The 24,358-nt window shown below is 42.4% G+C and overlaps 1 protein-coding gene across 4 annotated transcripts in view; it reads left to right on the forward strand.

Annotated features, from left to right (window-relative positions):
* mtrr (5-methyltetrahydrofolate-homocysteine methyltransferase reductase) overlaps positions 1-24,358 on the forward strand; it is a 79,703-nt gene that overhangs the window by 42,987 nt on the left and 12,358 nt on the right. For 3 of the 4 annotated variants that reach the window (XM_060825470.1, XM_060825468.1, XM_060825469.1), the window contains 2 exons: positions 2,712-2,830; positions 21,895-21,987. In XM_060825470.1, the coding sequence (XP_060681453.1) occupies positions 2,712-2,830; positions 21,895-21,987 (212 nt within the window). The remainder of the gene's footprint in view (positions 1-2,711; positions 2,831-21,894; positions 21,988-24,358) is intronic. The other variant, XM_060825471.1, reaches the window with a different exon arrangement.

Raw genomic sequence — 24,358 nt, forward strand, 5'->3', positions numbered from 1 at the left:
TGATTTTAAACAGGAGAATGCAATGGCACTTCAAGATAGAGATGCCGTCTGAAAATGTTAAAATAAGTGTTTGCCAATGCAGAGGGAAATTCCTACCACAGAGCCAACTGTGACTGCAGCCATGACCGTCTTGCAATCACATGCAGCCACCGATGGGAGGGTGGAGGATGCGATGGTTATTATTCACACAACATGATCATGTTATAGTCCAACAGGTTTATTTGGAAGCACTGGTTTTCAGAGCACTGCTCCTTCATCAAATGGTTGTGGAGTATAAGACCATAAGACACAGGATTTATAGCAAAAGTTTACAGTGTGACATAACTGAAATCATGTATTGAAAAGACCTGGATTGTTTGTCACGTCTCTCATCTTTTACAATGAACACGTAGGTTTCAGTTCTTTCATATATAAATTCCAGAACTTTTTAAAATTGCATTCTCAAGTGGACTTTCACAATAGGTACCGTGTCAGCCCAGATAATACATTGAAGGTGTGAAGCTGTCTGTGCCCCAATGTTCAGACTGATTCTAATCTAAAAAAGGGATTTACAGACTCTTTTGTGGATTCATGCGGTTTTTGAGCAAAATAAAATGTAATTCTGCAAGTATAACTTCACCTCACAAATGTATCTGTGGGTGTGTGGTATGTGGGGGGGGGGGGGTAGGTATGAGTGTCTGTGTGACTGTAAAGGGATATAAGTCTGAGAGGGTGCGTCTGAGTGTGGGGGCGTATGAGGGAGAACTTGTGTATGAGAGAGGATCTGTTCAGATGAGGAGGATCATGACGAGCGCTTGGAAGTACTCAGGGATGCCCTCATAAGAACTGGGTATGATGCTCAGCTCATCGACCACCAATTGCGAAGCGCCACAGTGAGAAACCATAATGACCTCCTCAGGAGACCGACACGAGCTGCAGCAACAGCGAACCCTTCAACGTCCAGTACTTCCTAGGAGCTGAAAAACTATGCCATGTTCATTACAGTCTGCAACACATTTCCAATGAGGATGAGCACCTTGCCAAGACCTTCCCCCACACCTCCACTTCTCACCTTTTAAACAACCCCCAAATCTCAAATAGATCATTGTCCACAGCAAACTGCCCGGCTTTCAAGCCAACACCATACAACCGTGTCACAGTAGATGCTGCAAGACATGTCAGAGTGTCGACCACGGATACCACCATTACATGTGGGGGCATCATGTGGCAGGTACTTGTGTGACTCAGCCAAAGTTGTCAATCTCATATGCTGCGGATAAGGATTCCGTGAGGCACGGTCCATTGCTGACACCAGGCAGAGGCTCCGGCAATGGATGAATGGACACTGCACAACAATCAACAGACAGGAGTGTTCCCACCCAGTCAGAGAACACTTCAGCGGTCCAAGACATTCGACCCCAGACCTTTGGGTGACCATCCTTCAAGGCGGACTTTGGGACGGGCAACAATGCAAAGTGGCTGAGCAGAGGCTGATAGCCAAGTTCAGTCCTGTGGGGATGGCCTTAACTGGGACGTTGGGTTCAAGTCGCACTACAGGTGACCCCACTGCACCAGACAGACACCGACTCATGCAGACCCTCTCTTGTATGCTCACACGTACACTCACGCACCTTCTCACAGATTTAAGGCCCTTTGCACTCGCACTCACATGCGCGCACACACACACACACACACACACACACTCTCACAGACAGTCATATTCCCCCCCCCACCGTGCGCACACCCACATATGTTTGTGGGGTGAATTTGTACTGTAGAATTTTATTTTGCTCAAAAACTACAATAATCCATGCAGGATTCTGTAAATCCCTTTTTTAAGATTAGAATCAGTCTGAACATTGGGACACAGCCTCACACGGGGCACATCTGAGCTGACATAGCACCTATTGTTAATGTTCGCATGAGAATGTAATTTTTTTAAAAATTCCAGAATTTTTTTATGAAACAACTAAAACCCTCATGCCCATTCTAAAAGATGAGAGACTTAACAAACAATCCAGTTTTTTTTCAACATAAAATTTCAGTTACATCACACTGTAAATTTTTGCTATAAATTCTGTGTTTTACAATCTTTATACTCCACAACCACCTGATGAAGGAGCAGTGCTCCGAAAGCTAGTGCTTCCAAATAAACCTGATGGATTATTACCTGGTCTTGTGTGATTTGTAATTTTGTATGTCCCAGTCCAACACTGGCATCTCCAAATCATGGTGATTATTGTTAGTTGGAGTGCTGGACCACCCAGTCTGATGCCATGAGGCTATTTCCATTTACCAGCTGGGATTTGGTTTCAGTGGGTGAACTGCTAACTGTGGTAATACAGTTGGTATTCACTATGGCCTTCATATTAAGGGGAATAAATGGTTACTGTTCTCCCCATTCTGAAATGGTCCAAGGTGGGGACATGCCAGAAATCCAGCATTGAGTTTTTAAAGATGTCAGGGCAGGGGAAGAAAGCAGGAATATGGTGTTGAGATAGATGATCAGCCATCATCATTTTGAATGGCAGAGCAAGCTTGGAGGACTGAATCCAGCATTTCCTCCAGTAGCAGGAAATTCCACACCCACCCACCTCTCCCATCCCCTTCCAAAATCGGTCTCGCTGTCTTGGAAATAATTTTTTTTGTTTAAAATTCTTCTCATCATTTTATTTCAAATTCTGGAATTGATCTTCTGGATGTTGAACTACTGAATAAACTTGTTTCTGCAGGCATCAATCTTCAGTCAGCAAAACCCATTTTTCCATCTACCTGCTGTTACGGCAGCTCCTATTATCATGGTGGGTCCTGGAACTGGGATTGCTCCCTTCATAGGTTTTCTGCAACACAGGTATGTGACCTGTTCTTTATATCAGTACCAATGCTTTTTATTCCTTTAAAAAAACGATGTATGGAAGTGTGTCATGCTCTTCAGCAAATTTTAGAGGTTAATTGTTTCGGATGAAGGAAAAACTGGGGATTTGTTTTGTTACTGCAGATACCTTTTCTCTAAACTACTGTTTGCTGTGGTGTTGTGTGTGCGCAACAGTATAGAGGAACCTTTTTTTTTATCCAAATATCGGATTATCTGGCAAGATCGCCATACAGTTATCCAGAATTCGGTTAACTGAATGAAATACTGCCTTTGAGAAGATTTGTAGCTTAGGTTGAGGTTTTGGATGTAGGTTTGCTTGCTGAGTTGGAAGGTTCACTTGCAGATGTTTCGTCACCATACTAGGTAATCTCTTCAGTGAGCTTCTGGATGAAGCACTGTTGATGATTCCTGCTTTTTATTTATATGTTTGGGTTCCTTTGGGTCGGTGATGTCACTTCCTGTTCTTTTTCTCAGGGGGTGGTAGATCAGGTCCAAGTCAATGTGTTTGTTGATACAGTTCTGATGGAATGCCATGCTTCTAGGAATTTTTGTGTGTGTCTCTGTTTGGCTTGTCCTAGGATAGATGTGTTGTCCCAGTTGAAGTGGTGTCCTTCCTCATCTGTATGTAAGGATACTATGAAAGAGGGTCATGTTGTTTTGTGGCTAGTTGATGTTCATGTATCCTGTTTCACTACAGGAAATGACATCAGCAACCCAAAGAAACCCAAACATATAAGTAGAAAGCAGGAATCATCAGTGCTTCGTCTAGAGGTTCACTGAAGATGTTACCTAGTATGGGAACAAAGCATCTGAAAGTGAACCTTCCAGCTCAGCAAGCAAACATACATCCAGAAATACTGCATACCTGTGTCTTTTGGATAATTGAGGTACCTCTGTATTTGGATCAAGCAGATTTAGAGGTTGCGTGGTTATTAAAGTTTAATGCTGGGAGGACAGAACCACTATCTTATTGAAAGAAGGTGAAATGGTGCAAAGATACCCCTTTGCTTGAGGGAATAAAGCAGTTAGTAGAGAGGAGAGGGTGTGTAAATAATCTTTGTTTTCCAGTGTGTGCGCTTGCTATTTGATGGTATCTTCTATCCTTGTGACTGCCCCGGCAGGGATACAATGAACATAATCAGCAACTGCAGGAAAGGCAGCATAGAATGGCACTGTGGCTTAGTGGTTAGCATTTCTGCCTCAACACCAGGTACCAAATTTTGATTCTAACCTTGGCAACTGTCTGTGCAGAGCTTACACATTCTCCCCATGTCTGCGTGGGTTTCCTCTGGATGCTCCAGTTTCCTCCCACAGTTCAGAGATGTGCAGATTAGGTGGATTGTCCAAGCTAAATTGACCATAGTGTCCAGGGATGTGCAGGCTAGGTGGATTAGCTATGGGAGACGCAGGGTTACAGGGGATAGGGTAGTTCTGGGTGGGATGCTCTTTCAAGGGTTGGTGTGGACTCCATGCACCGAATACCCAGCTTCCACACTGTAGGGATTCTGTGATTCTAATGCATTTGTTGGGGTGGAGGACAGGTGCAGGGTGTGTGATTCTTGTTGACAAAGATAATATGAGAGAGAAGGAAAGCAACAAGTGAAACAAAAGAGACAGAAGTATGAGAAAACCATGCTCACCATTTTTATTAGCAGCACTGAATCTCACAACCCAAAAGGAAAATGTTCCTTCTCTGCTACTAATAGTCCTGAAAATTTCTCCTGTGTTAGTATTATCTAGTTCCTTCATGAACGTTATCATTACATTTATTTAACACACTCTCTTTTAGTTAGGCATTCTGTATCATAACTCTCTGTATGCATGGAAAAACATCTTCCTGTGCCCCTCTCTGGGGAGAACTTGACCAGAATCCTGATGATCTTTTGCAATGCGAGAAGTTTGCCTATTTGATAGTTAGGATGTAACTCACGTTTTGTTGCAGCTTATTTTCCTTGTGAAGATCAATAAGAGTCCATGCCCAAGAATTCTAGTTGTCATGAATTTGCATGGTAGAATTGCATTTCGAAATGAAGTAATGTACTGAGATAAATACAGGTAGAAGTTTCTGAGTATTAATGACATAAGTATTAGTGGCTTGTTTCTCTTCCTCCTGTGGGATTGCCTGTTGTGATATTGTCAGACTATATTGGATGTTTCAAGTAGCTGCCCTGACATCTAGAGTAAGGATGTTAAAGAGCAACAGATTTGAAGGGCTCTGCTCTTCCATTTTATTTCAAAGTCCATTTTTAATACATTTTATTTAGTAAGGAATAGAGATTTGCAGTATTCTGCAAAATGAATAGCTGATGGGCTTCAGGTATCAAATGAAGTCTGAATCTCAATATTATGCATTACTGCATTTCTGCACTTATATCTGAGTTGTGTATTGAAAAACAGTTTTAATATTTATACGCCATCACTGCGATCTGTTTGAAGACTCACACTCTTTTCAGTTTAAGGAACAAGGTAAAGTCATGGGATGACTAGTACATTTCTAGATAACAAATCAAAGCATTCTCCAAATTAGTATGAGAAGCCACTGTTCCTTTCAGAGTAAAGACATTTTTGTATCCATCTGGGTTTTGTGCTCATGCTCTGAGACTTCATAATGGAGAAAATGAATAACTGCCATAATCCCTCTGTTCCATACTTGCTGATCTTAGCTGTCACTATGGTTGAGCCCCAATTGGAGTTAGTGACATTGCAGTTGAATGCAAAAAGGAAGATATTTGTCTCCTCCTTTTGTTGTTCTGCTAAGATCCAGAAAATAAATCTACAATTTTTCATTTGATTTACATAAATCCTTAAACTTAGTACCAATGCAGAAATGTGTCATTCAATTTCTGTAAAGATGAATAATTATTGAAAAGAAAGCTGAATATCTTGCCAATATCAATTGTATTTGGCACGATCACTGAGATAAATGGAATAAATTCAAAATAAATGTAACAGTTTAAAGCTAGGCATCCATGGATTATCAAAACTGTGATTAGCCATTTCTGTTGTGTTTTGCCAAATGTCTTCTCTAATACCATGATCTTTCTCTGGCTCATTGAGGAGTGTAGAAGAGCGTGCCAAGAGTGGCATCAGGCATGCCTAAAGTTGCCTTGTCATAGAACATAGAACATCGAAAAATACAGAGCAGTACAGGCCCTTTGGCCCTCGATGTTGCGCCAACCAAAACCTACCTAACCGACACTAGCCCATTAACCTCCATATGCTTATCCAATGCCCGCTTGAATGACCATAAAGAGGGAGAGTCCACCACTGATACTGGCAGGGCATTCCATGAACTCACAACCCGCTGAGTAAAGAATCTACCCCTGACATCTGTCCTATACCAACCTCCCCTTAATTTAAAGCTGTGTCCCCTAGTAACAGCTGACTCCATATGCGGAAAAAGGTTCTCACTGTCAACCCTATCTAAACCCCTAATCATCTTGTACACCTCTATCAAATCTCCCCTAAACCTTTTCTCCAATGAGAACAGCCCCAAGTGCCTCAGCCTTTCCTCATACGATCTTCCGACCATGCCAGGCAACTTCCTGGTAAACCTCCTCTGCGCCCGTTCCAGTGCCTCCACATCCTTCCTATAGTATGGCGACCAAAACTGCACACAATACTCCAGATAAGGCCGCACCAGAGTCTTATACAACTGCAACATGACCTCAGGACTCCGGATCTCAATTCCTCTACCAATAAAGGCCAGTACGCCATATGCCTTCTTCACAGCACTATTTACCTGGGTGGCAACTTTCAGAGATCTGTGTACATGGACACCACGATCCCTCTGCTCATCCACACTACCAAGTATCCTACCATTAGCCCAGTAATCCATCTTCTTGTTACTCCTACCAAAGTGAATGACTTCACACTTAGCTACATTGAACTCCATTTGCCACATTTCTGCCCAGCTCTGTAACTTATCTATATCCTGCTGTAACCTGCCACATCCTTCTTCGCTGTCCACAACTCCACCGACTTTCGTGTCATCCGCAAACTTGCTCACCCAGCTTTCAAGCCCCTCCTCCAGGTCATTTATAAAAATGACAAACAGCAATGGTCCCAAAACAGATCCTTGTGGAACACCGTTAGTAACTGCACTCCAAGATGAACCTTTACTATCAATTACTACCCTCTGCCTCCTTCCAGCCAGCCAATTCCTAATCCAAAACTCTAATGCAATCTCAGTGCCATACCTCCGTAATTTTTGCATTAGCCTACCATGGGGTACCTTATCGAAAGCCTTGTTAAAATCCATATACACCACATCTACTGCTTTACCCTCGTCCACTTCCTTGGTCACCTTCTCAAAGAACTCAATAAGGTTTGTGAGGCACGACCTGCCCTTCACAAAACCATGCTGACTATCCTTGATCGCATTATTCCTATTCAGATGTGTATAAATCCTATCCCTTACAATTCTTTCTAAGACTTTGCCCACAACAGAAGTGAGACTCACTGGCCAATAGTTACTAGGGCTGCCCATACTCCCCTTCTTGAACAAGGGGACCACATTCGCTATCCTCCAGTCTTCTGGCACTATTCCTGTAGACAACGCCGACATAAAAATCAAGGCCAATGGCTCTGCTATCCCCTCCCTAGCTTCCCAGAGGATCCTAGGATAAATGCCATCAGGGCTAGGGGACTTATCTATTTTCACCCTTTCCAGTATTCCCCGGACCTCTTCCCTACATACCTCAAAGCCATCCATTCTAATCACTTGTGTCTCAATATTCACATCAGCAACAATGTCCTGTTCCTGAGTGAATACTGATGAAAAGTATTGATTTAGTGTCTCTCCAATCTCCTCCGCTTCCACACACAACTGCCCACTACTATCCTTGACTGGACTGATACCTACCCTAGTCATCCTTTTATTCCTGACATACCTATAAAAAGCTTTTGGGTTTTCCCTAATCCTACCAACCAAGGACTTTTCATGTCCCCTTCTCGCTGCTCTTAGCTCTCTCTTTAGATCCTTCCTGGCTACCTTATAACTCTCAATCGCCCCAACTGAACCTTCACGCCTCATCTTTTACATAGGCCGCCCTCTTCCCTTTCACAAGGGATTCCAATTCCTTATTAAACCACGGCTCCCTCATAAGACCCTTTCCTCCCTGCCTGACTGGTACATACTTATCAAGGACACCCACTAGCTGCTCCTTGAACAAGCTCCACATATCATTTATGTCCTTCCCTTGAAGCCTATTTTTCCAATCCACACATCTAAGTCATGCCTCACCGCATCATAATTTCCCTGCCCCCAGCTATAACTCCTGCCCTGCAGTGCACACTTATCCCTCTCCATCACTAGAGTAAAAGTCACCGAATTGTGGTCACTGTCCCCAAAGTGCTCACCTATCTCCAATTCTAACACCTGGCCTGGTTCATTACCTAGAACCAAATCCAGTATGGCCTCACCTCTTGTTGGCCTGTCTACATATTGTGTCGGGAAACCCTCCTGCACACATTGGGCAAACACTGACCCATCTAACGAACTTGAACTATAGCTTTCCCAGTCAATATCTGGGAAGTTAAATCCCCCATAACAACCACCCTACTACTTTCACTCTTCTCCTGAATCATCCTTGCAATACTTTCCTCTATGTCTCTCGGACTGTTAGGAGGCCTGTAGAAAACTCCTAACAGGGTGACCTCACCTTTCCTATTTCTAACCTCAGCCCAAACTACCTCAGATGGCAAGTCTTCCTCCATCGTCCTTTCCACCGCTGTAATACTATCCTTGACAAGCAATGCCACACCTCCCCCTCTTTTACCCCCATCTCTGATCCTGCTAAAACACTTATACCCTGGAACCTGCAACAGCCATTCCTGTCCCTGTTCTACCCATGTCTCTGTAATGGCCACAACGTCGAAGTCCCAGGTACCGACCCACGCTGCAAGTTCACCTACCTTATTTCTTATACTTCTGGCACTGAAGTATACACACTTCAAGCCACCTTCCTGTTTATCGGCACCCTCCTTCGAGATCGATGCCTTGTTCCTAACCTCCCTACACTCAAGGTCCTGTACCCTAAAGCTACAGTCCAGGTTCCCTTGCACCTGCAGAGTTAGTTTAACCCCTCCCAAAGAGCACTAGCAAACCTCCCCCCAAGGATGCTGGTGCCCCTCAGGTTCAGGTGTAGACCATCCTGTTTATAGAGGTCCCACCTTCCCCAGAAAGAACCCCAGTTGTCCAGAAACCAGAATCCCTCCCTCCTGCGCCATCCCTGTAGCCACGCATTTAACTGTTCTCTCTCCCTATTCCTCGACTCTCTATCACGTGGCACGGGTAACAAACCAGAGACAACAACTCTGTTCATTCTAGCTCTGAGCTTCCAACCTAGCTCCCTGAAAGCCTGCCTAACATTCTCACCCCTCTTCCTACCTATGTCATTGGTTCCAACGTGGACCACGATCTGGGGCTGCTCCCCCTCCCCCTTAAGGATCCGGAAAACACGATCAGAGACATCATGTACCCTTGCACCTGGGAGGCAACATACCAATCGTGAGTCTCTGTCGCCCCCACAAAACCGCCTATCTGTGCCCCTCACTATTGAGTCCCCAATAACTATCGCTCTACCTTTCTCCACCCTTCCCTTCTGAGCAACGGGGACAGGCTCCGTGCCAGAGGCCTGACCCTCATTGCTTACCCCTGGTAAGTCGTTCCCCCCAAAAGTATCCAAAACGGTATACTTGTTATTGAGGGGAATGACCGCAGGGGGTCCCTGCACTGGCTGCTTCCTCCCAGACCCCTCACTGTCACCCATTTGTCTATAACTTTCAGAGTAACTACTTCCCTAAAGCTCTGATCTAGATTAGATTAGATTAGATTAGATTACTTACAGTGTGGAAACAGGCCCTTCGACCCAACAAGTCCACACCAACCCACCGAAGCGCAACCCACCCATACCCCTACATTTACCCCTTACCTAACACTATGGGCAATTTAGCATGGCCAATTCACCTGACCCGCACATCTTTGGACTGTGGGAGGAAACCGGAGCACCCGGAGGAAACCCACGCAGACACGGAGAACGTGCAAACTCCACACAGTCAGTCGCCTGAGTCGGGAATTGAACCCGGGTCTCGGGCGCTGTGAGACAGCAGTGCTAACCACTGTGTCATCCATGACCACCTCTGCCTCCCGAATGATCCGTAGTTCATCCAACTCCAGCTCCAGTTCCCTAACATGGTCTTGGAGGAGCTGGAGATGGGTGCACTTCCTCAATTTGTTCTTGTTATGATTCCAATCCAGCATGAGAATGCAAAAAGCACTTCAACTACCTGCAGTGCTGGTCTCCTCCTGAGTTCTCCACTATGACAAAGGTAATCTTTGGCCAATTCAATTCACACCATGTCAAGTTGTGTAGTGAAGTGGTTACAGCAAAGGCTATGGACCCCAGTTGTAGTACTGAATATTTACGTTCTGAAACTGGTTATGCCTCTAGTGAAGCTAATCCAGTCCAGCTATAACACTGGCATTCATCTGACAAAACAGAAAATTGCTTAGATATCTCCTGTCTTAAAAGCACGACAAATACAATCTGCCCAGTTATTGCCACATGAATTAACTCCACAGCATCAGTGAAGTGATAGAACATGCTCTCAGCATGGATATCATACAGCAGTCACTGACTGATGATCTGTCGGGACTATTCCGCTCAAAATTTCATTACTGCGGTGATCTAAACTTGGAACTGGTAAGATTAGGATTCAAAGGCCACAGGAACTGAGTTCGGAAATTGACTATGCTGTAGTTATTTTAAGCATTTATTAAGAAGCATCAGTTTAGATATAATTGCCTGAGCTAGTTGAAGGACACAATCCATGACAGATGAGGGTAGTTAATTCATATGAGGATGAATAGACAGTTGGCACAATGTACAGATTTCAGTAGCTAATGATGGTAGCATCTTGCTCTCTATCAAGAGTATTGGCGATCTTTTCCCCTGGGTGTTCCTGCAACATTCATGGTCCGTATTTCATTTGAAGAAGGCAGTTGCCTAACTAGCACTAACATACATTTTTACTTCTGGGGAGTGGTAGTTTACAATGTCAATCATTTGTGTTTTCTAACCAATGAATATAGGACAGGAACCCAAATGTCAAAATGATCACCATCCTCCCTCTGTCTATCTCTTAGCTTAAGACCAGCTGTTTATTTGGCACTGTATTGGGGGTCATTTCCTGGTTCTTTCTAAACGCTTGCATGGTTAAGTGGGTATATGAGGTCCTGTCCGACCAACGTAGGAATGCCAACATACTGCCTGAACTAAGAAACCTTCATGTTTCCAGGGAGTGTTTGTCTCTGAGATGATCTAATGCTATGCATATTAATTCCTAAGTATTTCTATGCTTATTTTAACAATTGTGGCAAAATTTCTTACAATGTAAAAACATAAGTGGGACCCGTAATCAAAACTCTATCAAGCTTAATCTTGATTATGCATAGCAGAAGTTCACCAATGTTAGTTAGACATCAGCTTCCAAACCCTCAAACGCTCCCATCAAGAAGGACAGGACAGTAGCATGATGGGAACGCAACCTGAAAGTTCCCCTCCAAGCTGCAGACTATACTGACTTAATGTATCACTATTCCTTCAGTGTCATTGGGTCGAAATCCTGCAATACCTTTGCCCGCAGCACTGAGTATACCTAAACCAGATAGATAGCAGCAATTGAAAAAGGCACCTAACTATCTCCTAAAGGATAACTAGAGATTGAAAAGCAATATTGGCATTTTCAGCAACACCTGTATCCCACGCATGACATTTTGAAAGAGGTGTTCAATTAAATCATTAATATATGCCACAGTGGGCGGCACGGTGGCACAGTGGTTAGCACTGCTGCCTCACAGCGCCCGAGACCCGGGTTCAATTCCCGACTCAGGCGACTGACTGTGTGGAGTTTGCACGTTCTCCCCGTGTCAGCGTGGGTTTTCTCCGGGTGCTCCGGTTTCCTCCCACAGTCCAAAGATGTGCGGGTCAGATGAATTGGCCATGCTAAATTGCCCGTGGTGTTAGGTATGGGGTAAATGTAGGGGTATGGGTGGGTTTCGCTTCAGCGGGTCGGTGTGGACTTGTTGGGCCGAAGGGCCTGTTTCCCCACTGTAAGTCTAATCTAATCTAAATGGCAAGAAACTATAAACCGAGTGACTTGGAAGACCACAGGAAGCTGTTTCTCAGGAAATACTGAACATGCTGGTTCCCAAAATGAAACCTGGATCAAGCAATCATGTGTTTAATATATCCAGTTGGTTAATGTGGCAGTTAGTCATTGGAAAATATTCACAGAAGGCTGTAAGTGTTTTTAACAACAAACATAAGTTTGTTACACTAAGGGAAAAGAAAACAACAAGTATGTTTATGTATCTTATCACAAACCACAAAAGTTTCAATTTGTTTCCCAAGGCCATTCTTTTGCACATACACTAATTCCAGAGAAACTTCACTCCTGTTTCAACCCTTTAGATTTTTACTTAATTGACTCTACCCAGTTTTTTTTTCTCAGACTACAGGGACAGTTTTATGATTCCTTTCCGAGTCCACTGGCATGAACCTTGCACACTAGGCTTACATGTTTTTCTGTTCTAGTGACCTGATAACTTCTGCCCCAGGAGCTCTATAAACTAAAATACTTTGAATCAGGTGATTGGTTTCCATGAACCCACAACTTGATTACGTCTGCTAGGAGAAACCTTCGTCCTGGTTCTTCTGAACTGGCACCTTGATCCTTCTGTGCTGAGTGAAAATCAACCTAATGGATAATTGTCTAAGATGTGTGAGATTAGGGTTCTGGAGAGGTTGGATGCTGGCTGGGTAGGAGATAAGGCACCAAGTGGATAGAAGATTATATGGCAAGGGGGCTCGTTAGGCGATGGTGTTCGGGTAGATGAAGGTGAGTGGATGATATCAGTTCTGGTGGAACTAGTGCTGAGCAGTGCTGGTTGATGGTAATGGTGGAGGAATATTGATGATTTGGAAGAAGTTTATGTAGTTGGATATTAGAGAGCGATTGGGACTTCAGTTTAATAGTTAGGCAGGAGTTAGACTAGGTATTTAATAGTCTTAACTTATCCTGAGGAACATTTTATTTAATATCAGTGGAACCCTCTGAATTCTCTGATTTTTAAAGAGATGCTTTCATTGGGTTCCAAACATAGGGGAATTACTGAGTGGATTCTCCAAGTTGAAAATATGTTGCTGGAAAAGTGCAGCAGGTCAGGCAGCATCCAAGGAGCAGGAGAATCGACGTTTCGGGCTTGAGCCCTTCTTCAGGCTCATGCCTGTAATGTCGATTCTCCTGCTCCTTGGATGCTGCCTGACCTGCTGTGCTTTTCCAGCAACACATTTTCAGCTCTGATCCCCAGCATCTGCAGTCCTCACTTTCTCCTAGTGGATTCTGCAAGTTCCTGAGCAAAGCCTTTAGATGGGGGTTCTGCATTGTCCCCTGCACAATTCCCATCGTTGTTTAAATGTGATCATCTGGCCATTGAAAAATATGTCAATCTAGTGTGTATGTTACACATCTTTCATCATAGAATCCCATATGCTTCAAAGAGACCATCTCTCATTCTTCTAAGCTCAAGAATGTTGGCTCATTTACTTGGTCGCTTGTTTAGGGACAATCCTCATACCAAAAACCAATCAAGTGAACCTTTGCTGTACCATCTCCAACAAAAGCATATCCTACCTTTCAAATATGGAAACAATTTGCCCCAAATACTCCAGATGTGGTCTCAACAAAGTCTTGTATTATTGCAGCAAAGTTCTTTTTGTATACTTGTCCAACCTTCTTGTATTAAAGTACAACGGTCAGTTCCAAACAAGAGTCATATTGATCTTAAAATATTGGATCTATATCTCTCTGCAGATTCTGCCAGTCCTGCTGAGTTTTTCAATACAATATTTTGTTTTTGTTATGCCACAGTTTTGTCTGGACATGGCTGATGAAGCAAAGTCTCTAAATGTTGTTAATCACAGCAGACCACCCATGCCCTCCACCTCCTCCAAGACTACCGTTTCCCCGGCCCCCAACGCCTCATCTTCACCATGGATATCCAATCCCTCTACACCTCCATCTGCCATGACCAGGGCCTCCAAGCCCTCAGTTTCTTCCTCTACCGACATCCCCAACAGTACCCTTCCACCGATACACTCATTCGTTTGGCCGAACTGGTCCTCACCCTTAACAATTTCTCCTTCGAATCCTCCCACTTCCTCCAGACCAAAGGGGTAGCCATGGGCACCCGTATGGGCCCCAGCTATGCCTATCTCTTTGGCTATGTAGAACAGTCGATCTTCCGTAATTACACCGCAACCACTCCCCACCACTTCCTCCGTTACATTGATGACTGCGTTGGCACCATCTCGTGCTCCCGCGAGGAGGTTGAGCAATTCATCAACTTCACCAACACATTCCACCCTGACCTTAAATTTACCTGGACCATCTCTGACACTTCATTCCCCTTCCTGGACCTCTCCATCTCCATTAATGACGGCCGACTTGATACCGACATTTTTTACAAACCCACCGACTCCCACAGCTATCTGGATTACACCTCTTCCCACCCTATCTCCTGCAAAAATGCCATCCCGTATTCCCAATTCCTCCGTCTCCGCCGTATCTGCTCCTAGGAGGACCAGTTTCACCACAGAACACACCAGATGGCCTCCTTCTTTAGAGATCGCAATTTCCCTTCCCACATGGTTAAAGATGCCCTCCAACACACCTTGTCCACATCCCGCATCTCCGCCCTCAGACCCCACCCCTCCAACCGTATCAAGGACAGAACCCCTCCTGGTGCTCACCTTCCATCCCACCAACCTTCGCATAAACCAAATCATCCGCCGACGTTTCGGCCACTTCCAAACAGACCCCACCATCAGGGATATATTTCCCTCCCCAACCCTTTCCGCCTTCTGCAAAGACCGTTCCCTCCGTGACTACCTGGTCAGGTCCATACCCCCCTTCAACCCACCCTCCCATCCTGGCACCTTCCTCTGCCACTGCAGGAATTGCAAAACCTGCACCCACACCTCCTCCCTCACCTCCATCCAAGGCCCCAAAGGAGCCTTCCACATCCATCAAAGTTTTACCTGCACATCCACCAATATCATTTATTGTATCCGTTGCTCCCAGTGCGGTCTCCTCTACATTGGGGAGACTGGACGCCTCCTTGCAGAGCGCTTTAGGGAACATCTCTGGGAAACCCACATCAATCAACCACATTGTCCTGTGGCCCAACATTTCAACTCTCCCTCCCACTCTGCCGAGGACATGGAGGTCCTGGGCCTCTTTCACCGCCACTCCCTCACCACCAGACGCCTGGAGGAAGAACGCCTCATCTTCCGCCTTAGACCACTCCAACCCCAGGGCATCAACAGTTTCCTCATTTTCCCCTTCCCCCACCTCACCGCACCGCACTTTCAAACTTCCAGCTCAGCACTGTCCCCTTGACTTGTCCTACCTGCCTATCATCTTTTCCATTTATCCACTCCACCCTCCCCCCACCCCCGACCTATCACCTTCATCCTCTCCCCCAATCACCTAATGTACTCCATGCTACTCTCTCCCCATCCCTTCCCTCCTCTCATTTATCTCTCCACCCTTCAGGCTCTCTGCCTGTATTCCAGATGAAGGGCTTTTGTCCGAAACGTCGATTTTACTGCTTCTCGGATGCTGCCTGAACTGCTGTGCTCTTCCAGCACCGCTAACCCAGAATCTGCATTCTGCAGTCATTGTTTTTACCTAGCATCCATGGGGAGACAACAAGCTAATGTTTTGAGTCTTTGTTTTCAGTATAGATTCCAGCATCTTAAGTAATTTGCTCCTCAGTGCCGTTATTTGTGATGCATTTTATAGTTTTCCGGAAACATTCTTTTAGTTTTTGCTTCAACTGTTTTAAATTTTTTTTCATGTGCACTTTTCCACTACCACCACTAGAGTCCTCTCTAGTCAGCCTAATCCTTATGAGAAGTTTTGAATGGTATAAAGCTACTTGTTATATTGGGGCCATAGTGTAGAGAAACGAACCAAACAAGTGAAACTTGGAATGGATGCTGAAGGAGATGGAAGTGAAAGATCTTAGGGAAGGAGAGTGAGTTTAGGAAGAGTATTCTAGAATACGCGTTAGATGCCTGAAGGCCTGAGCCCCGAGCCCCAATGGCGTGATGCAAGCATGAAAGGTTGCAGAAGAGGCTGTGGTCAGAATAAGTTTGAAAGAGGTGGATGTAGTCTTGGAAGATAGGTAGGAAACAATGTAAACAGATTTTTGCATATTTCAGATCACTAGGCACCAGGAAACCAATGTTTAAGCCAATGAAAGACCGGGTAAATGGTCAAACATGGTTTTGTTGGAGAGGATGAAGCAGCGGGGTTCTAAATGGTCTGTTTTATATAGGATTGGAACATAAGAACGCACTGGAATAGACCGTCCCAGAGGTGACAGAGGCATTATTGCAGGTAGAACTAAGAATTCTTTATAATGGAGGATTATGGGATCAGAAGTTCAGCTTAGTCAGTTAGGACACCAAGGTTTAGGACTACTTAGGATAGTCGCTAGGTAGCGATTTGGAGTCAATATTGATGTCATGGAGCGTTTGACTGGTGCTCAAGGCAACATTCTTTCCAGTCTTATTTGGAGGATATTGAGATATATGCAAGGCTCATGGACAGCCCAATGTCTCTAATATTTTCCCAATCATATTTTACAACAAGAATAAAATAGTGCTACATTATGGAAGATCACTAAACAATGAAAAAAGCTTTGGGCAGTTTGGTGTATTTCTATAACAAATTTGTCATTAGTCATAGAGATGTACAGCATGGAAACAGACCCTTCTGTCCAACCCGTCCATGTCGACCAGATATCCCAACCCAATCTAGTCCCACCTGTCAGCACCCGGCCCATATTCCTCCAAACCCTTCCTATTCATATTCCCATCCAAATGCCTCTTAAAAGTTGCAATTGTACCAGGCTCCACCACTTCCTCTGGCAGCTTATTTCATACACGTACCACCCTCTGTATGAAAAAGTTGCCCCTTAGGTCTCTTTTATATCTTTCCCGTCTCACCCTAAACCTATGCCCTCTAGTTCTGGACTCCCCGACTCCAGGGAAAAGTCTTTGTCTATTTACCCTATCCATGTCCCTCATAATTTTGTAAACCTCTATAAGGTCACCCCTTAGCCTCCGCGCTCCAGAGAAAACAACCCTAGCCTATTTAACCTCACCCTATAGCTCAAATCCTCCATCCCTGGCAACATCCTTGTAAATCTTTTCTGAACCCTTTCAAGTTTCACAACATCTTTCTGTTAGGAAGAAGACCAGAATTGCACGCAATATTCCAACAGTGGCCTAACCAATGTCCTGTACTGCTGCAACATGACCTCCCAACTCTTGTACTCAATTCTCTGAAAGCATACCAAACGCCGCCTTCACTATCCTATCTACCTGTGACTCAACTTTCAAGGAGCTATGAACCTGTACCCCAAGGTCTCTTTGTTCAGCAAAACTCCCTAGCACCTTACCATTAAGTGTATACATCCTGCTAAGATTTGCTTTCCCAAAATGCAGCACTTTGCATTTAACTGAATTAAACTCCATCTGCCACTTCTCTGCCCATTGGCCCATCTGATTTCCAATATCAAATATGCACATTATAAATCTGGAATTCCAGCCTGCCTTTATATCAAAATGGAGTAAGAACACTTCCTCTGGAGAAGGTCTGGTTTGCTTCACTCCTTCACTTTAGATTAGGCCCTAATCCCCAGATTTAGGCCCCAGGTTTAGGCTGCAGTACATCTGGATATTGGTGTAACATGAAATTAATTGGCACTCCAGCTGCAAATGTTAGATAAATGTACCCTTTGAGGTATATTGCTGGGAAGATTTTGAAATGTGGCACAAAGTGAATGACACGAGGAAATTGTGAAATGTGTTGATCAAAAAAAAGGACAATAAGATTTATCAGCACTATATTGAGTTTTTTTAAAAAAAGTTGGTAATTAAAATCCCATGTCTAAATTTTTTTTCTGTTGCTTTGAAATGTTATAGTTCCTGGGTCATACATAACATGCTGGTGTTTAAGATGTTGGATTTAATTCATGCCAAAACTTTTAAACTGGGCAGTGGTGTGGACCTTTTTTTTTGTATGGTTTTGTTTAAGCACTCCAAAAATAAGCCAGTCTTTATCCATATGCATTTCTTTTAGAAAGGAACCTCTGATTTAAAAGAAACACATTGGCACTTTAATGCAGTTGTTTGCTGTTTCCAAGATCCATAGCAATGCAAAAACAGTTCATAACAAACACTGACCAACATGGCAATGTGGTTCTTGATGCCCATGATTAAAATTCTTCACAATTCTGATCGTTTCCAGGTTTATTTTTGTAAAATGGTTTCTTTTTGGATTGAATTTGGACCTTTGAGAATAAAGTACAACAACATTTAGGCCATAATCCCTACCTTATTTCTTTCTTATTTCTTGTGTGGTTCTGATTTTACTTTCATTCTCATGTTTGCTTTCTAATGACAGCTGTTAGCATTTCTGCCATTCATGCTTCTTTTAGACAAAACTTTGTTTCTTTATTTGTTCCATTTGTCATTCCCTTTTTGGCTGTACAATGCTACCTCTTTTTTCATTTAATCTCTTCTCTCATCCCTTCATGAACCATTTTCACTTACCTTTCTTTTCTTTTTCCACCTTCACCCTTTAATTACTTAAAACCTACTGTATTACATTCCTGACACAAACCAGTTGGAATAGAAGGCCATCAATCTGACTTGTCTTTCTCTCCAGATTCTCTCTGCCTGCCTTTTTGCAGCATTGCCTTTTACTTAATTTCATATTTCTAATAATGGATATTTTACTTTTTGTAAGAAAAATTCTTAGTTTTTGTTCTACTTTACAAAATAAAAATTCAATTTAATTTGTAAGACCAAAATAAATATCTGGTAGAAATTACCTTGTAACATTGCCACATCTTTCTTATGGAATATCCAGTAAATTGTTTAAGACACAAATGTGCCTTTCTCTTTCCTCATTGGTAATGCAGGAAATACAATTGTGTGGATGGCATAAACAAGAAGAATTGCAACAGCAGGGAGCAGAGCTTGAATCTCCTGAATATAATGCGATTTAATATTTTTGATATAGTTACAGGTGATTGATTTGTAGTTCTGGAAAATATTCACCCTAATGAAATATTTTGTGCTCTTTGAGTTGACAGGATTGGCTTTAATGTGGCTTCTTACATTCAGATTATCCCTCCATATTGATAGTTGGCTGTGGCCTAAAGATATGAGCATGTGTTCTGAGTAGAAAGTAAAATAGATATCACTACTGTGCAGTTTCAATTTTGCAATGCCTGGGCTAGAAGGTAAAGCAATAGTGAAATAGACATTTAACTTTTTCTTGAAGGTAACTTGGCCTGATTGTTGTGGCACAACAGTGTATATCTTTTTTATTGCTTTATTCATTTCCTACTTAATTACAAGACTGTATTGTTGCATTTTGTTTGTCAGTGTGAGGTTTTTGTGTGGAGAATGGTGACAGAATTAAAACAAAAACAGAAATTGCTGGAGAAACTCAGTGGGTCTGACAGCATCAATGGAGAGGGAACAGAGTTAACGTTTAGTATCCAGTGACCAGGGTTCTGAAGAAGACTTTGTTTTCTGCCCACAGATGCTGCCAGATTGACCGAGTTTCTTACCTTTTTTTTTCGATTTTCCAGTGTCCGCTTTGTAACATACTATCTGTTGGCATCATCTGAGATTGTAACAAAATAACACAATCTAGTGAAGGCTGGTAACTTTTAAAGTGGACAAAGTTTGAAATCCTGTGATTTTGACTAAATAAAAATTTTTATTTAATACAAAATTAGAAAAGTAAAACCATTTCCTGTTCCTTGGATGCTGCCTGACCTGCTGCGCTTTAACCAGCAACACATTTTCAGCTCTGATCTCCAGCATCTGCAGACCTCACTTTTTACACAATTTATACTCCAACATAAAGAATTACTGTTAGGTAATAGACAAACTGTGATTGAACACCTCACAATGCATATCAAATATCAGATAGGGTAGATATCTCAGTAGCTGACCCTGAGCAACACTGGGTTACCAGATCTAATTAAAACTTTGTTTATTTCACAAGTGATTCCAATTCTACACCTTCAAAGGCCCGAGTCTCTGAACTCCCTCAAATTTTGCTTCAACTTGAAGTGTTTCAGTGACTATGTTCATTTTCTAGTTACTAAGAGACTATTCCACCAGACTTCCAATGCTGCATTTCTGCCTCTAATTATAAGGATGATTCTAACTTTTACTGATGGTTAGTTAGTTTCAGTAAGCTGGCACTGTCTTAGGTTTCTTTTGAGCTCCTGTCTCCCAAACTGCACCAAGAAAATGCTGCTTGTGGGCTATTTTGAGCCCCCAAGTCTGTTGCAATAAATGGCTCCACGGACTTTGAGCCCTCAGCTTCTCAGAGCTAACAGCATTTTAGCTGTCATTTTTTTTTGGTTGCATCTCATTCTCATGGAAAGAACAAACACACGCTCAGACTGATCTGGCTGATGCTTCAAAACACTGAGTCCTGCCCTTATTACGAGGCAGGATCAAATGCAATGTGTATCGGAACATGTTGTGAGATGAATATTTCAATTTCCAGCTAACTACCTCTCTACAGCTACCAATGTCGGAACAAATAGGTGAAAAAACAATTTAATTTGAGAGAGAACTTCTTATATCTGCCTGAGTTGCCATTTTGGAGCCATACAAATGCCAAAGACTGACCTCTTTTGGGATTGTTTCATGCTATTTATTTCTTCAGTGAAACTTTCTAGACTCTTGCCTGAATAGGTGCTCATTATTAATTTCCAATATTTAATTTTTAATGTAAGCACGTAATTTTCAACACTTCCACCCTGCCCCTTACTATTACGTACAAAATTGATAGAAACATGCTAGTTACATGGCCTTTGATAAAGACAAATGGACATCATGTAAACTGGTTACAAGTTCATCACGAGTGTCTTTCATATTACTAAAGCATTTCATTCTTCTTCCACCTCTGTCCCCACCCCCAACCAACAACACCACCACCAAGATGTTTTCTGTAATACATACAGTTTGTTATTTGATGGTAGCATCTTCTCACTCTAGCTGTTCTTCATGAAGTTATGCTCATGTCTGCTTCCAAACAACCCATATTTTAAATGATAACAATTCTATCTTAGCTGCTCACATTTCAAATGCCATCAAAGCAGAAATTGATTCGACAGGAAAATCTCTGAAAACTTGTCCTGCTATTTGTTAAGTAACATTTTTCATATTTGTTATGGAAGAGACTCAGCTGTGAAACATTTGAGGATTCACTTGTAATAGAACCATTTTTTAAAACTAGTGAAATTCACGAAAGAAGGTGGATTGTGGGTTTTCAGGAATTAGTGCAGTTAAGAGCACAAGCTATAGCAATTAAAAACATACTAAGATTGTGGAAGGTGGTATTTAGAAATAATCTTTTAAGTTTTAATGTGTTTGGACACTGGGGTAGAAATTAAGTGCTTTAATCTATTTATTTTAGAATGAATTGAATTAATGTATGACATAATGGATAAATGAGTTTGACACCAGCCTCTACTCTCGGTGACTAATTGACCTAGACTGAATAGCTACAATAATGGTCCTACATTAGGGCTTAGTATGTTTGATTAAGCAGGAGAGAAATGATTAAGTTTCTTTGTCTTGATAACTACACAGCTGCTCCATCAATGTGTAAGTATGCTGCCTCAGGTGGGAAAGCATTAGGTTTAACTGTGATGCTGTTCACCAGTTAGCAGCTGTAAGAACTCAGAATTACATGAATAATGATCATTCAGAGACTCGGAAAGATGAGTATTATGCATTTCATGTGGAGAAAAAGCTATTTTATTGCTGGAATATTTTCAAGAATCTAATGCAGATAACCGATGGTATATATTTTACAAATAATTTTTGTTCTTGCTTTCTTAGTTTGCTGACTTTCTATTTCAGACAAAAACAAAAAGAAGAAAATCCTGACTCTGTTTTTGGTGAAACTTGGCTATTTTATGGCTGCCGACATCATGACCGAGATTATCTGTTTCGGTAAAAGTAGCTAATTTTTTTTAAAAAGATCTACATTACTTTATAGATCCCCATTACAGGGGACTACATACAGAGAAAATTGTGCTAACTAGGAAACATTTTGTCCCAAAGTTTGCAGGATCTGTAACTTTAACTTGAGCATTTAAATAACAATTTTCACGTGTACTTTCAAATTATTGTCTTTGCTATCCACATTCTCCAATGCTAAATCTTATTCTATCCATTTCAAAACTCAGACTTTTTTTTAGGTTGAAATATTTTTCAACATCAAATAGAAACTCTCCGTTTAAGAGATCACTGACTTTAGAGGCAATTCTAAATATCCTCCCAAGCTGTACTTCAGATCTAAGAATGCAACCCTAGTTTAATTCATGGTGAATGGCATCACTGTTCCTGAGGTGCTGGATCTAGAATGAGCTGATATTTGCCCTGTATGGAAAATAAGCCTGTTATGTAATTTGACGCTGCCCACAACATGTAGTTAATTCATGTGGGCCACAGACCAGATTGTTTGGCATCAACAGTCCAGAAAAGGGCTGCTATTCAGCTCTGGAGTGTTGCTTCTCATCAATTGTAATAACAAAAAAGCAAATATTCTCTAAAAGAACAGGTGGTTGGAGCCTGACTGAAAGATGAGTCACAGAGCAAGGTTGATCCTTTCTAAAGAAGCTGTGCTGTAGCAAATTACAGGCCCTGCCTGTAAACAGCTTCTGCTGATGTGACAGTTCCAAACTGGTGCTTAGTGGTTGTCATAACACTCAGTTGTATCATTGGATTACCCATAATTAAATTCACTTCTGGGGACTTTGTGGCTTAAATGCAATTCTGTATGGGCTCACTGTATGCTATATGAATCCTAACTACATTGAGTAGGTCTGAGGGACTTCATATTTTATAAAGTGAAAAATTTATCAATGATCAGCAACAACATAGCAGCCCTTTGCATTCCCTATCCTTAGATGTCTTAACTCTGTTCCCTCAAATTTAAGTGAAATATTGTACTTTGGTACATACTCGCAATGATTATTTGTATTTGCTTTTAGAAAATAAAGAATCTACTTCTCTGAACCACATAGTTGTAATTCAAACATTAGGTTGTTTAAATAATGGAATAGAAGCCTTAAAACTAATCTTTTTTTAAAAAACAAATCAGGGTATTGTCATACAAAAAGATGGAGAATGTTGGAAATTTGAAATAAACATGTCACAACTAACATGTAATGTCTCAAAAGTTAACTAGTCCTCCACTGTTGAGTAAACTGATGGAAGGTGTCATTAACAGTGCTATGAAGCAGTACTTACTCAGCAATAACCGGCTCAGTGATACCCAATTTGGGTTCCACCAGGGCCACTCAGCTCCTAACTTCATTACAGCTTTGGTTCAAACATGGACAAAAACCACTGAATTTCAGAAGTGAGGTGAGAGTGACAGCCCTTGATATCAAGGCTAAATTCAACCAAATATGGCATCAAAGACCCCTGGCAAAGCTGGAATCAGTGGGTATCGGGGGCAAACTCTCTAATGGAGTTGTATCTGGCACATAGGAAGGTGATTGTGATTGTTGGAGATTTCAGCTCCAGGACATCTCTGCAGGAGTTCCTCAGGGTAGTGTCCTAGACCCAACCATGTTCAGTTGCTACATCAATGACCTTCCCTCCATCATAAGGTCAGAAGTGGGATGTTCGTTGATGATTGCACAACATTCAGCACCATGTATCACTTCTCAAATACTGAAGCAGTCCATGTTCAAATGCAATGAGATCTGAACAATATTCAGGCCTGGGCTGATAAGTGAGAAGAATGTCAGGCAATGAGAATCTCCAATAAGGAGTCAATCTGATAACTGACTCTTGATATTCAGTGGTGTTACTATCACTGAATCCCCCACTATGAATATCCTTGCGGTTACCATTCACTAGAAAGTGAACAGGACTCTCCATATAAACACTGGCTGCAAGACCAGGTCAGAAGTTTGGAATACTGCAACAAGTAACTCACTTCCTGTTTTCCCCAAATTCTGTCCACTATCCATAAGGCACAAGTCAGGATGTTATGGAATTCTTCCCCAGTTGTTTGTATGGGTGCCACTCCAGCAATGCTCAGGTAACTTGAGACACTCTGTGCAAAACCGCTCGCTTGATGGGCGCCGCGTCCATAAGGTGCTCCCTCCACCACCAACATTTCTGTATCAGGAGTATGTACTATCAACAAAATGCACTGCAGAAATTCACTAAGCCTCGAAGACAGCACTTTCCAAACCTACACCCAGTTCCCTCTAGAAGGACAAGGGCGGCAGATACATGGGAACACCACTGCCTGCAAGTTCCACTCTAAGCCAGTCACCACTTTGACTTGGAAATATATTGCTAT

This window comes from Hemiscyllium ocellatum, chromosome 5, assembly GCF_020745735.1.
Source record: "Hemiscyllium ocellatum isolate sHemOce1 chromosome 5, sHemOce1.pat.X.cur, whole genome shotgun sequence".
Taxonomy (NCBI): Eukaryota; Metazoa; Chordata; class Chondrichthyes; order Orectolobiformes; family Hemiscylliidae; genus Hemiscyllium; species Hemiscyllium ocellatum.